Source organism: Octopus sinensis, linkage group LG10, assembly GCF_006345805.1.
Source record: "Octopus sinensis linkage group LG10, ASM634580v1, whole genome shotgun sequence".
Lineage (NCBI taxonomy): Eukaryota > Metazoa > Mollusca > Cephalopoda > Octopoda > Octopodidae > Octopus > Octopus sinensis.
The window spans coordinates 36,016,917-36,030,378 of record NC_043006.1 but is presented as its reverse complement, the minus strand read 5'-3'; the positions used below and the strand labels follow the sequence as shown (position 1 = coordinate 36,030,378).

Sequence of the window (13,462 nt, the reverse complement as noted above, 5' to 3'; positions counted from 1 at the left end):
CATGAAAGTTAAAATTACAGTGTAACACTGTTTGTCTGTCTGTCTGTCTGTTTGTTTGTCTGTCTGTCTGTCTGTCTGTTTGTCTGATTGTCTGTCTGTTTGGTTGATTCTTTCTTTCCCGAGAAAAAGAAAATAAATTATATTTTTCCGATTATCACATTTCCGTCTGTCTGTATGTCTGTTTCTCTCTCTCTTCAAACATATTTTTGTATGTCACTGTCACTCTCTCTTTCATCCTCTTTCCCCGCCTTTTGTATTTTTGTTTCTTAGATACCAGTGTGTCAGTGTGTCAGTCTGTCTGCATAACACCTTCCTCTCCCATCCGTCTGCATGTTTGCCCCCCCCCCCTATATCTCTTTCTCTCTCTCTCCATCTCCCCTTTCTCGCTTTCTCTCTCTTCAAATATCTCTTTGTATGTCACAGTCGATCTCTCTCTCAGCCGTTTGTTTTTCTGTGTTTCTGTCCTTTCGTAGATCTCTGCGTAACTGTCTGTCAGTCTGCCTGTCTGTCAGTCTGCCTGTCTGTCAGTCTGTCTGTCTGTCTGTCTGCCTGCATAACACCTTCCTCTCTTGTCTGTCTGTCTGTCACCTCCCTTGCTCTTTTTCTCTTTTTATCCTAGAAAAAGTTCATGATTTTCGTTTACTGACAGTTATTAACATTAATCCCGATGAGATTTCTGACCGATTCCTAAATTCTATATACGCATCATATATGTACGAACACACGTACATGTATATGTATGTACGTATGTATACAACACACACACACACACACACCACACACACACACACACACACACACATATATATATATGTAGTTATGTATATATATGCATTTGTACTTGTAGATATATTCTTTTATTCTTTTCCACGTTTCACCCCTAAGGCTGTGGCCATTATGTACATGTGTGTTTACAGTTATGAATGTTTGTCTGTATGAATGTATATATTTTTTTCTTTCAGATTTGTTTACTTTTCTCAGAAATGAAGCCGGTCTCAGAATGTATGTATGTGCGTACGCATGTGTATGTGTATTGGTCTGTGAGCATATGTATGTGTATATGTGGTTGTGTATATTGTGTATGTGTGTACGTGTCTGTACGTGATTTTAATTGAGCTTCATAGATATTCAGCCTTCAAATGTCTTCTCGGTTCAGATAAACAGAAAGACCTTTAGTTAGAGCAGACGACAACCGCTCTTTGCGCAGGTGACACTATTGGCGTTATGAGACGAACCATACACGATATTGTTGTGTCCTTAAATTATTTATGGTGATAATGAAAATGACTATGGACAAATCAGGTAATCTTTCTTTTAGTTAATTTTATTAATTGCAATCGTTTACACAACACTAGTAAGTATTTAAGCTGATAAATACGTAACCATTCATTATGTTATCGGCTTCGTAATGCCGAAACAGCTAAGCGGAGTGCAGTGAAAGGGGACCTTTACAAGACAGAACCAAAATTTGAAACTATTATGTAAAGTTAATATAAGTATGTTCTAACTTGCCGGCCAAGTTTTGCAGCGGATTTTTCCTTCGAGGCAGATCTTAGCAAGCAGAAGATCATTGGCTGTGTGGCGTTTCTCTGGTAGTTTCTGAAAAGTGAACTATAGCCAGTGGTAAAATCTAACTGGAAGGGACGGATTCGTAAGAATTTTACTGCAGGGCATGGAATGTAAATGAGCTGAGGACAAAAACATTTCTCAACATCCAATTCAATAATCAATAACCATCTACAGGTTCTAGAAAACATCTTAATTTTATGGAACAGTAATTTTTCCGTTCCCTTTTCGCCCCAAACAGTTCCTTCCCTAGAAGAAAGAATGGGTTAACCCAAAGTTATGGTAATTAAAAAATTCCAATGTGTTGTAGGGCGGTATCGACCAAAGGACCTCGGGTTTGCGAAGAGATTTTCTTAATTAATTAGCAAAGACAGAACTCATTCATCTGCTCACTATATATATATATATATATATATATATATATATACTATTTAAACATTATATATAAATACACAGTATGTATACACTTATGCATTATATGTGTGTATGTGGAGGTGCAATGGCCCAGAGGTTAGGGCAGCGGACTCGCGGTCTTAGGATCGTGGTTTCGATTCCAAGACCGGACGTTGTGAGTGTTTATTGGGCGAAAACACCTAAAGCTCCACGAAGCTCCGACAGGGGGTGGTGGCGAACCCTGCTGTATTCTTTCATCACAACTTTCTCTCACTCTTTCTTCCTGTTTCTGTTGTACCTGTATTTCAAAGGGCCAGCATTGTCACACCCTGTGTCACGCTGAATCTCCCCGAGAACTAAATTGGAATGCTCAGCTACTTGCACGTTATTTTCACGAGCAGGATGTTCCGTTAATCGGATCAACTGGAACCCACGTCGTCGTAAGCGACGGAGTGCCACGACGATAATATGTGTGTATAAATGCTTGGAAGCTTGCATTGAAATCACATGGTATCAGGTTCAGTCCTGCTGCGTGGAACTTTGGGCATATGTCGTCTACTACAGCCCCGGGCAGAACAATGTCTTATGAGTACCTTTTGTTGACTGGAAATGCGTGGAAGTCCAACACCACACATACACATACACACATGCACACACACATCTGACATAGCACTTCGACCAAAGAAAATGGCAGAATAAATGCCATGCTTCATAAAAGTACTGGGGTTGATTTGTTCGACTAAACCCTTCAAGGTGGTGCCCCAGCATGGTCGTTGTCCAGTGATTGGACCAAGTAAAAGATGAAAGATACCTTTACTCACATTACACACCCACACACACGCACTCACAGTCACTCACACATGTCCACACACACATCCATCAAGCCATCCATCCGTACATACATACATACATACATACATACATACATACATACATACATACATACATACATACATACATACATACATACATACATACATACATACATACATACATACATACATACATACATACATACATACATACATACATACATACATACATACATACATACATACATACATACATAAGAACTGTTTCTATACGTAAAACACACAGACACATTCTTGTCTACTTTAGGCACAAGGTCCGAATTTCTTTCTTTTTTGAGGGGTGGGGTCCCAGTCGATTACATCAAAGGATGAAAGGCAAAATCGACCTCGTCGGAATTTGAACTCAGAACATAAAGACAGACGAAATACTTATTTCTTTACTAAACACAAAGGGCTAAACACAGAGAGGACAAACAAGGACAGAGAAACGGATTAAGTCGATTGTATCGACCCTCAGTGCGTAACTGGTACTTAATTTATCGACCCCGAAAGGATGAAAGGCAAAGTCGACCTCGGTGGAATTTGAACTCAGAACGTAACGGCAGATGAAATATCGCTAAGCATTGCGCCCGGCGTGCTGACGTTTCTGCCAGCTCGCCGCCTTATACACATACGTATATTGTGACATACATGCATATAGAGATATGCGAATACACACACATTTACACATATATCCATGCAAGCGTATTACTACGGCACTCTGTCGCTTACGACGACGAGGGTTCCAGTTAATCCGATCAACGGAACAGCCTGCTCATGAAATTAACATGCAAGTGGCTGAGCATTCCACAGACACATGTACCCTTAATGTAGTTCTCAGGGAAATTCAGCGTGACACAGAGTGTGACAAGGCTGGCCGTTTGAAATACAGGGACAACAGAAACAGGAAGAACGAGTGAGAGAAAGTTGAGAGGAAAAAGTACAGCTGGGTTCGCCACCACCCACTGTCGTCCGGTCTGGGAATCGAAACCGCAGACCTATGACCACGAGTCCGCTGCCCTAACCACTGGGCCATTGCGCCTCCACGCAAACATATAAATATAGATACAAACACAAGCAGATACACGAATCCAATGGTACCAAATGGAAGAATGCTTTATCAGTAAAAGGTCATATACGTAGAGAAGAATTACTCTTCTCATGGTACCAGGTGATGACACATCAAAAGGAGATGCCAAGCCCACCCGCTTAGGCACCCGTTGTAACATGTGTATATAACTATATGACTTTGTGAGCGCGAGCGTCCGTCTATATTTGTGCACGAGTTTGTGTGTGTGTGTATGTATGTGTATGTGTATGTGAGTGTATGTGTGTATGTATGTTTGTGTGTATATGTGTATGTATATATATATATATATATATATTATATATATATATGTATGTATGTATACGTACACGTGTATATACATGCATACACACACACACACACACACACACACATATATATATATATATATATATATGCATTGGTTACCAAAACAATACACATATACAGGGATATATATGTATATATATTTTTGCAGGTATGTATATGTTCATATGTGTGTGTGTGTGTTTGTGTGTATGTGTATGCGTGCGTGTTTCTGGTTTGTACATTTAAAGAATTTTAACCTTTCAAAATCAGAACCTAGAAGATTCCGTCTCTTCATTGCACATAATGCTCCGTTTTCTACAGAACGTATGTGAATGAAATGTTTAACAAGGAACGGTACACATTCACTCAGATTAGCTTATACGCTCAGCATTCAAATTTCAAGTGCAGTCGTTTTCACCTTTTATTTTTCCCATGATGAGGGGAAACTGTGGGGTGGGTTTGTGTGTATAGGGAGGGAGAGGGATAGTGATTCGAAAACAATTCTGAAAAAGAAATAATACAAAACAAAAAATAACCCAACAAAATGCACAGTAAAAACAACACAAATGGCAATTAAGTTGAATAATTAACCAATGAAATCCACCATATGCGCTCGGACGGCGAAGCATTTGTGGCCTTTACATCCTTTTGCTGTACATACATACATACATACATACATACATACATACATACATACATACATACATACATATATATGCGTAGATCCATCCATCCATCCATACATTCATACGCACACACATGTACATACATACATACACCTGATTATACATACACTTTAGATGAGTTGTAGTGCACCTGAGCACTGTACACAATGTTGTTACTATTATATTATATGTGCACAGACGTGTACATATATATATATATATGTGTGTGTGTGTGTTGTGTGTGTGTGTGTGTGTGTGTGTGTGTGTGTGTTTGAGTGTGTGTAAACATGCATTCATACATGCACGTATATACATACATATGCACGGACCAAACAGTTAAGAGAACCGCAAGCCTCGAACCAAAGTGCTGTTTTCAGAAAATGAACGTCGTCACTTAGCAACCGGCTCCATTTCTCCAATGATAATGATGATGAAGTGGAGGAGGAAGACGATGCCGTCTTCCCCTCCTCCTCGTCTTCTTCCCCCTCACAATTATCATGATTATCTTCATCATGTACAATTATACTAAAATCACGACTCGTTTCGTAATATTTTTACTCGTCTTAATGAAGAAGCAAAGACGCAAAGAAATACAATCGGGAACTACAAAGCCAACAAACATAAATAAGAGAAGAAACAGAAGTACAAATGTAACAGCTCGCCCACGTGGCGCTTTCCGCAATCACACACACACACACATACACACACACACGTACACACGTACACACATTCATGCTACTATACGACCGTGTGATCCTATAACCGAGCACCGATCAACCGATATCCGTCACAATTGGCTTGGAACCTAATACAGTGAGTCTTTTGTCTTTTCACTAATTATCTTTTTTAATTTGTTAATCACCGTTTAACAGTTTTTTTCTTCATTATCTTTGTATTCAGTGTGCAGACCAAGGGGCTACACGCCAACTTGCCCCGGGGAAAATTTCTTTCCGTGAAACCTATCATAACACTCAAATTCGATCGTTCACCCTATTTACCTCCTGGATTTGAGCGTTTCACACTCATCGAGTTGCTGTTTTTCTGTTTTTGATTTAATCTTTTCAATTTTGTCTTTATCGTGGAAAAGACATGGCAGCCAGATACAAACGTTTAGTGCTTTTCATCTCTTTTTTCTCTTCCTTTATCTTCCTCTCTCTCTTCACATACGCATGTATGTATGTATGTATGTATGTATGTATGTATGTATGTATGTGTATGTATGTATGTATGTATGCATGCATGTATGTATGTATCTGTATGTATGTATGTATGTATGTATGTATGTATGTATGTATGTGTGTATATATGTGTGTATGTATCCATGTATGTTATTGTTCAGTTTTTATTTCAAAATAACTTGCTAATAGAGAAAGGTCCGGTTTCTAACTTAGATCAAAGGTTCCTACATTGAAATTTTAACATCGACAACAGGGTATTTTTGTATGTATGTACGTACGTATGAATGTATGTATGTTGTCAATGGCAAACGACACCGAGAGACCCCCAAAACGCAGATTCAAGGAGCAACTGAAGTCGTCCCTCTTTTAAGCCCGGAATCAGCCCTAACAAGCTGGGAAGCAGAAGCCGCCGACCGGTCATCCTGGGGAAGAGCAATTCATTTTGGCTGATCCCCTTTTTAAGAGAGAAGAAAGACTGAAGAAGAAACAGCAACAAAGCAACGCAAGTCCCGGCAACTCCAACCAAGATACCCCACCCACCCTGCCACGCGATGAATGACTCAGACTGTTCTATTCCCGACTTGATCTTCTGAATGATGAACCAAATTCTGACACGAATCTATGACGACGACGATACACACACCCACGCACACACAAATCGATATATCATTTTAGTGCCATTGTACTTTGTGCCTTATGGTTTTTAAATTGAGACTAGCCACCTTAGTAATTTATACCTATCTGTCTGTCTATCAATCTATCTATCTATCTATCTATCTATCTATCTATCTATCTATCTATCTATCTATCTATCTATCTATCTATCTATCTATCTATCTATCTATCCATCCATCCGTCCGTCCGTCCGTCCGTCCGTCCTTCCGTCTGTCTGTCTGTCTGTCTGTCTGTCTGTCTGTCTGTCTGTCTGTCCGTCCGTCCGTCCGTCTGTCTGTCTGTCTGTCTGTCTGTCTGTCTGTCTGTCTGTCTGTATGTATGTAGTATGTATGTATGTATGTATGCATGTACGTGTGTGTGTGTATGTGTGTGTACATATATCCATGTATAAGTCATTTTACTTGTCCCCCGCCACCACTTGACTACCGCTGTTTACATTCCTGTATCTTAGCGTTTCGGCAAAGCGCTTTCGGTGGATTAAATGCTGCCTTCAAAATAAGTACTGGCCTCGATTGGTTCGATTAAATTGCGGAACGCGGTGCTGCAGCATGGGCGCAGTCTAATGCCTAAAACAAATAAAAGAGAAATAAATATTTAGAAAGTAACCCAAAAGTGGATATTGTAGTCTTCGCGTATTTTTAAATGATTATATAACGTCCCAATGACGTTATTGTTAGGACACACATCGTTTTTATGAAAGCATAAGACCTGGAATTTAGGAATAGTAGATAAGCGAATAGTAGATCAGTGAAGGCACGCAATCTAGTGTTTCGGGCCTGGTACTCAATGTTGCAACGTTGTGGTTTCGATTCTAGGTCCAGTCAGTGCGTTATATTCTTGAGCAAAATACGTTATTTCACACTGCTGTGAATAGTAGCGCTTCGAAGGATTGGCGCCGTGTTCAAAGGGGTTGTTATGATATAGGTCACTTCTCCATCATGGACAACGGGCAATCAGCCCAACAAGCCCTAAGACTCAAAGCCGTAATGTTCATATGTTGATGATGATGCATAGCTATCACCATCGCTAGTAAATAACTGGTATTTTATTTTATTGATCTCGAAAACAATGAAAGCAAACCATTTATTCTGATGCTTTAACGATTCTTTGTCCGCATTGCTACGCACGCACACACACGCGCGAGCGCAAATACATTTATATTAATTTTCATTGTATTATTTTCACTGGATCAATTCATTACAGAATAGAGAGGGTGAAACCATACTAAAGATAATCATTGGAGACGCAAACATTATTTACAAGAGATTTATAAAAGATTCACATGAGATTGATGATGGAATGGAAAACGGTAAGCTAAAAAGATTTTTTATATATTACTTATACTAACTTTGCATGTGTATCTTTATATTTTATATAACGCTGTAAAAGGTGAACGATCCACAAATAATGTGTTAAAGGAGTCTAATGTGTGTGTATATATTTATATATGGTGGTTGTCTACTTCTTATGACCACCTCCTGTATTTACATCTTAGGTCCATCATGATGTCTAATCTGGCTTTTTAAACCAGACAATGTATTGAAAAGACACCCGCATAAAATATATATCTGATTTGGACCACCATGAGCTGCAGTAAAGTTCTGACCTTTATGGATCTTAAAATGTCTTTTGAGGCCTTCGTTAGATTTGCAGACCTTATGGCATATACGGCATTGAAAGGTGTGCACAGATGTATAGACAGAGTAACTGGTGGAGGTTCGTTTTTCATGGGTCTGCAAATGAGATTTGGGCCCAGCTAAAGAAAGGCATGGTTTGCCACATACTGTGCACACAAAAAGGTCGTTGAGATTTACCACATCGATCGCAACATTCTTCTTTAAATCACTTTTGAGTCTTGCATGTATCATCCTGGCCTCCTCAAAAGCTTTCATTCTACTCTTCACTTTTGTTCGCCATCCTGCTCGATCCGAAGCAAGGATTTCTACGGCCTTCAGGTCCATTCCAAGAGACTTAATGATAGTCTTCATGCTATCCTTAAACCTCTTTTTCCAAGATTCGTGAGGACCAATATTTAAATAGTGAAAGCACCAAGGTATACATGTATATTTTTTATCCACCAGGTTTTCTCTGTCTCAATTAGGGACCCTGACTCTCCAAGAGTCTCTCTTACATTCGAAACAATGGATTGTGCATTAACAGATTTCGTTCTTTCTTTAATAGAGGAGTCTTTGATATCTCTGTTAGCTTGGCATCACACAACTCATACTCCGATCCCATATTGCTTATTACAACAAATGTGAAAGACCTGAAGCAGACAGGGTGTCATTGATGAAGTCGCGAATGGTGATGAAACTATTCTATAACAACTAGCTATGCCGCAAACATCTGCAGTAAGAGAGTTTCCAGCTTTTCAAAGAGGGCGTATTGTGGGTCAGTGTGAAGGTGGACTTAGCCAGCGTAAGATTGCACAAATCCTTGAGATTTTTCTTGCCATAGTTAACAGAGTGATTTTACAGGTCATTGGTAAAGAAAAGTAACCAACAGCATCCTGCTCAGGTTGATCTTAGCCCTCCGACAGGAGTCTTCGGGCTGTCAAGCAGATTGTTGAGAATTAACTCCATTGTAAGGCAACTGATGTTGCAGAGAAACTCCAAATGAGTCGGGGTAGTTGTGTGAGGTGTGGCCATCAGCTTGGGTATTATAGTAGAGCAACGAGAAGGGAGCATCTCATTCGACCAGCAAATATCTCAAGACAAAAAGAGAAATGAATATTTCAAAAATAGAATCTATTTTCTTTTAAGACGTCTGTGTATAGTCTGTGTACATATACATACAATTTTATATATCTCTATCTATCTATCTATCTATCTATCTATCTATCTATCTATCTATCTATCTATCTATCTATCTATCTATCTATCTATCTATCTATCTATCTATCTATGTGTTTGTGTGTGTGTGTGTGTGGTGTGTGTGTGTGTGCGTGCACTTGTGTGCTTGCGCGCGCACGTGTATGAGAGCAGCGGCAACAATTGCAAGGCACTGGCAGAGCCGGGTGTGATATGATATTGAAAGAAGAAGAAAAAGAAGAAATAGAAGAAGAGAAGGGGAAGAAGGAAGAGGAGGATGGAGCGAGAAAGAAGGAAGAGGAGGACGAGGCGAGGAAGAAGGAGAACAACAACAACAACAACAACAACAACTACAACGAGGGGCGACGTGTATGAGATAGCGATTGGGGAAAAGAAACCACAAATTAAAAGAGATAAAAAGAGGGTGGGTGTGAGAGTGTTTGCGCGCGCGTGTGTGTGTGTGAGAGAGTGTGTGTGTGTGAGAGAGAGAGAGAGAGAAGGAGGAAAATATGGTAGGGATGTGGTAGGGTGCAAAATGCTAGGGCTTGCCGAAGTACGGTATATAAGTCTGAATTAATTAATTAGTACGCTCACAAGTGTGTATGTGTGTGTGTGTGTGTAAGCATGTGCACTACCCACATCAATGCATATGTGTATATGCATATATATATATGTGTGTGCGAGGGAGTGTATGTATAAGTATATATATATATATATATACATATACACATATACAGGTATCTATGTTTGTATATGTACATATATATATATATATATCCACATGTTAACACACACACACACACATGTAAATATATATATATGTACATGTATACATACATATATGTATGCGCATATATATATATATATATATATATACACGCATACATGGATAGTAACACAGACGCACACACACTCTCACACACACATGCACACGTATAGATGAGGAAGAAACGCGACTTACTGCAAAGGTTGAGAGACGAGTTTCTCCTGACACGAGCAGGTATTGAAACCATGCACCCACCCACCCTATGCCGTCGCTACATACTCTGCATTCCATCCACCCTCATCACCTGACTTCACCTGGCTACGCTCCGTTTCGATGTCGTCCCGCTGCGAAATATAAACACTACTCACTGCGAAGGCAACAGATGTCAGGACAACTTTTCTTATATGACACTTGTTGTTGTTATTGTAGGTGGTGGTGGTGGTGGTAGTGACGGCGGCACGGGTAGTGTTATTTGCCTTCTTTTTTCTTGCTGTTGTCGGTGTTGTTTAGCCCCAGGTCGGACCTCATCCGACTGACCAATCATCAAAGTCATTCCATCAGTTACTCATTTCAGTCATTGATCTGCGGCCATGCAGGAGCACCACTTTGAAGGGTTGAATGGAACAAATCGATTCCTGTGCTTATTTTATAAAGTCAAGTACTTATTCTATCAGTCCCTTTTCCGAGCCTGTAGGTTACGCGGACATAAATAAACCAATACCGACCGTTAAGTGGTATTGTTCCAACAACCATCTACAATTATCAGGATGACTTCGGATCTCGAAACAGAACCAATTTTCCCATATGTTCTCTTATTCAGTTATCATAGATTCATTAAACACGGTGTTAGTATTTTTTAACCAAACAACCGTGATAATCGAAGATGGATGTACAACGTCAACCAAATCAGTGACCACAGCTCCGAAGTAGGAACTTTCGTCTTTGGTCGAGGTAAATAAGATCTGGTCCAATCGAAAGATCTGCAATGATACCAAGTGGAGAACAAAAATAATAGAAAAAGCATTTTGTTGTATCTCTGGAGGGTCATTATGCCAATGATAAATACATACACTGGTTCTATGTCACTTCTTTTATTATTTTTAGCCAACAGCAAACAGGTAGAATTGTTACCGCTCCAAACAAAATACTTAGAGGCATTTCGCCCACTTCATGTTCTGAGCTCAAATTCTGCCGAGCTTGACTTTGCCTTTCATATTTTCGGGCTGGGGTCGAGAAAATAAGTATCAGTCATATACCGGGGTCGATGATATAGACTTCGAGTGGTTTCTTCGTCATGGGGAGTTTTCTTCCCTTGTCAGCGCATGTGTATGCAGTTGTGCTCTTCCTACAGCACAAAGAGTATTTTACTCCTATTTCTAGCAATGTAAATGTCTCGGCACACTTAGTCATATTTAGTCACGATTGAATTTTCTTTTGTGGTTTTATATTGAGCCCAGCTGTTTTTATTAATATTTTATATACATACATACATACATATGATAAATTTGTTTTCTTGTATTGTGCAGGAGGTAGTTTGAAGTACTCAGATAAAAGACGCAAGATATAAAAAAATGTGAAGGAGAATTTAAATAGACCATAAAGATATATTCCTCTATGAAATGATGTATAACAGTTTTTAATTGCACAAATGTGTCAGTCATTACAATATTAAACCATATAAAAATCAATGAATACATATATAAATAGACGAATGGGATTAAGTCATAAAATGTAGGTGTATAAAAGTATAAATGTATAAAGATATATAGAGAGATATTTAGAATTGCAATCGTAAAAAAGGGCGTTGTAGGACAGTGTTGTAAAAATTATTTAAGAATAAATATGTCCTTACGAAAAGGTGAATAAAATAGTCTTACGAAAGGCGCGAATAAAGAAAAGTCGTGATGTTGAGATTGCATTAAAAAAATGTGAATGTAAGTAATCCTGTTTAGATAAAGTGTTGGTGGTAGTCCTCTTACAACCATTTCAGGGGCGCAGTAATCGATCGTTTTTAAGGGTATTTGCACTCCCAAAACTGGATACTGGATTCACATTTATACATACATGCATGCATACATACATACATACATACATACATACATACATACATACATACATACATACATACATACATACATACATACATAAATACATACACACACACACACATATATGCATAATATTTTAGTTTCTAAATTTTTCTACTATGGAAAACGAGAGCACGTATTATAATGCTAGAGTGAATATTGCTGCTTCCCCATGACGTCAGTTTTAAGCACGAGATTGATGAGGTGTAACCACAAAGGCCAAAACACTTGAGTGATGACTTCGAGCTGTAACGGTCAAACTCTGTCACTTAAAAGCTGTTAATGTTGTCTGATATAAAAGAGATAGTACGACAATACTTCATGTCCTGATGACGAGTCAGAGATAATCACGAAATAACAACGAATTTAGAAACTTTAATATTTTAAACAAATCATAAGGGTCTTATGCAGAAACACGAAAAGCCCTAATGAAACAAAGATTAAACTGTCCTGTTTTTAATAAAATATACACACTCATGCAGTTTCTGTCTTTCACACATATATATGTATTCAGTCTAACATATATGTATTCAGATACCATGGTATACTTTTAGCATATTTTCATCTCAGTTTAGTTAAATGTACTGTACACTTAGACCTTGAAAGGAGGCACATAACTGACTCTATGAGTATTAACACGTTCCTATTTTAATTTTATTTCTTGCCAGGTGTGCATCACTTTCTTTATATTTATTTGTATGTCGATTTCATTAACAATTGAGAAAATATCTATGATATGGTGTTTTGAAACACTTCGGCAACCGGAAGTTGATACAGTCACGGGGTAAGTTTCTATGTTATATTTCATAAATTCATTTTCACATAGTTTCATATAACTGAGTTCTTTGCAAACTGCTTTCGTAGCAGAAATAGTAATTCACGGTCAACATATTCTAGTGTTTCCTGCCTTTACAATTTGAATTTCAATCTCTTTATGCTTTACCTCCATTAAGAGTCGAGAAAAAAATGTACGGATGAAGTAATAAACATCATAAACAGTCGATCGATAATCGAAGATATTTAACCATTTAAAATGTTACGTGTCGTATCAAGATTTTAGAACTGAATCGATCACCTGTCCTTGCTTTTAGCCTTA

General features: G+C 38.6%; 1 protein-coding gene across 2 annotated transcripts in view; it reads left to right on the top strand.

Annotated features, from left to right (window-relative positions):
* The first annotated feature begins 1,166 nt into the window (after positions 1 to 1,166).
* Positions 1,167 to 13,462, top strand: part of LOC118765089 — a 57,799-nt gene continuing 45,503 nt past the window's right edge. The window contains exons 1-3 of one of the 2 annotated variants that reach the window (XM_036506554.1): positions 1,167 to 1,302; positions 7,907 to 8,012; positions 13,035 to 13,150. In XM_036506554.1, the coding sequence (XP_036362447.1) occupies positions 7,986 to 8,012; positions 13,035 to 13,150 (143 nt within the window). In that variant the 5' untranslated portion in view covers positions 1,167 to 1,302; positions 7,907 to 7,985. Of the gene's footprint in view, positions 1,303 to 5,501; positions 5,664 to 7,906; positions 8,013 to 13,034; positions 13,151 to 13,462 lie in introns of those variants that run through there. The other variant, XM_036506555.1, reaches the window with a different exon arrangement.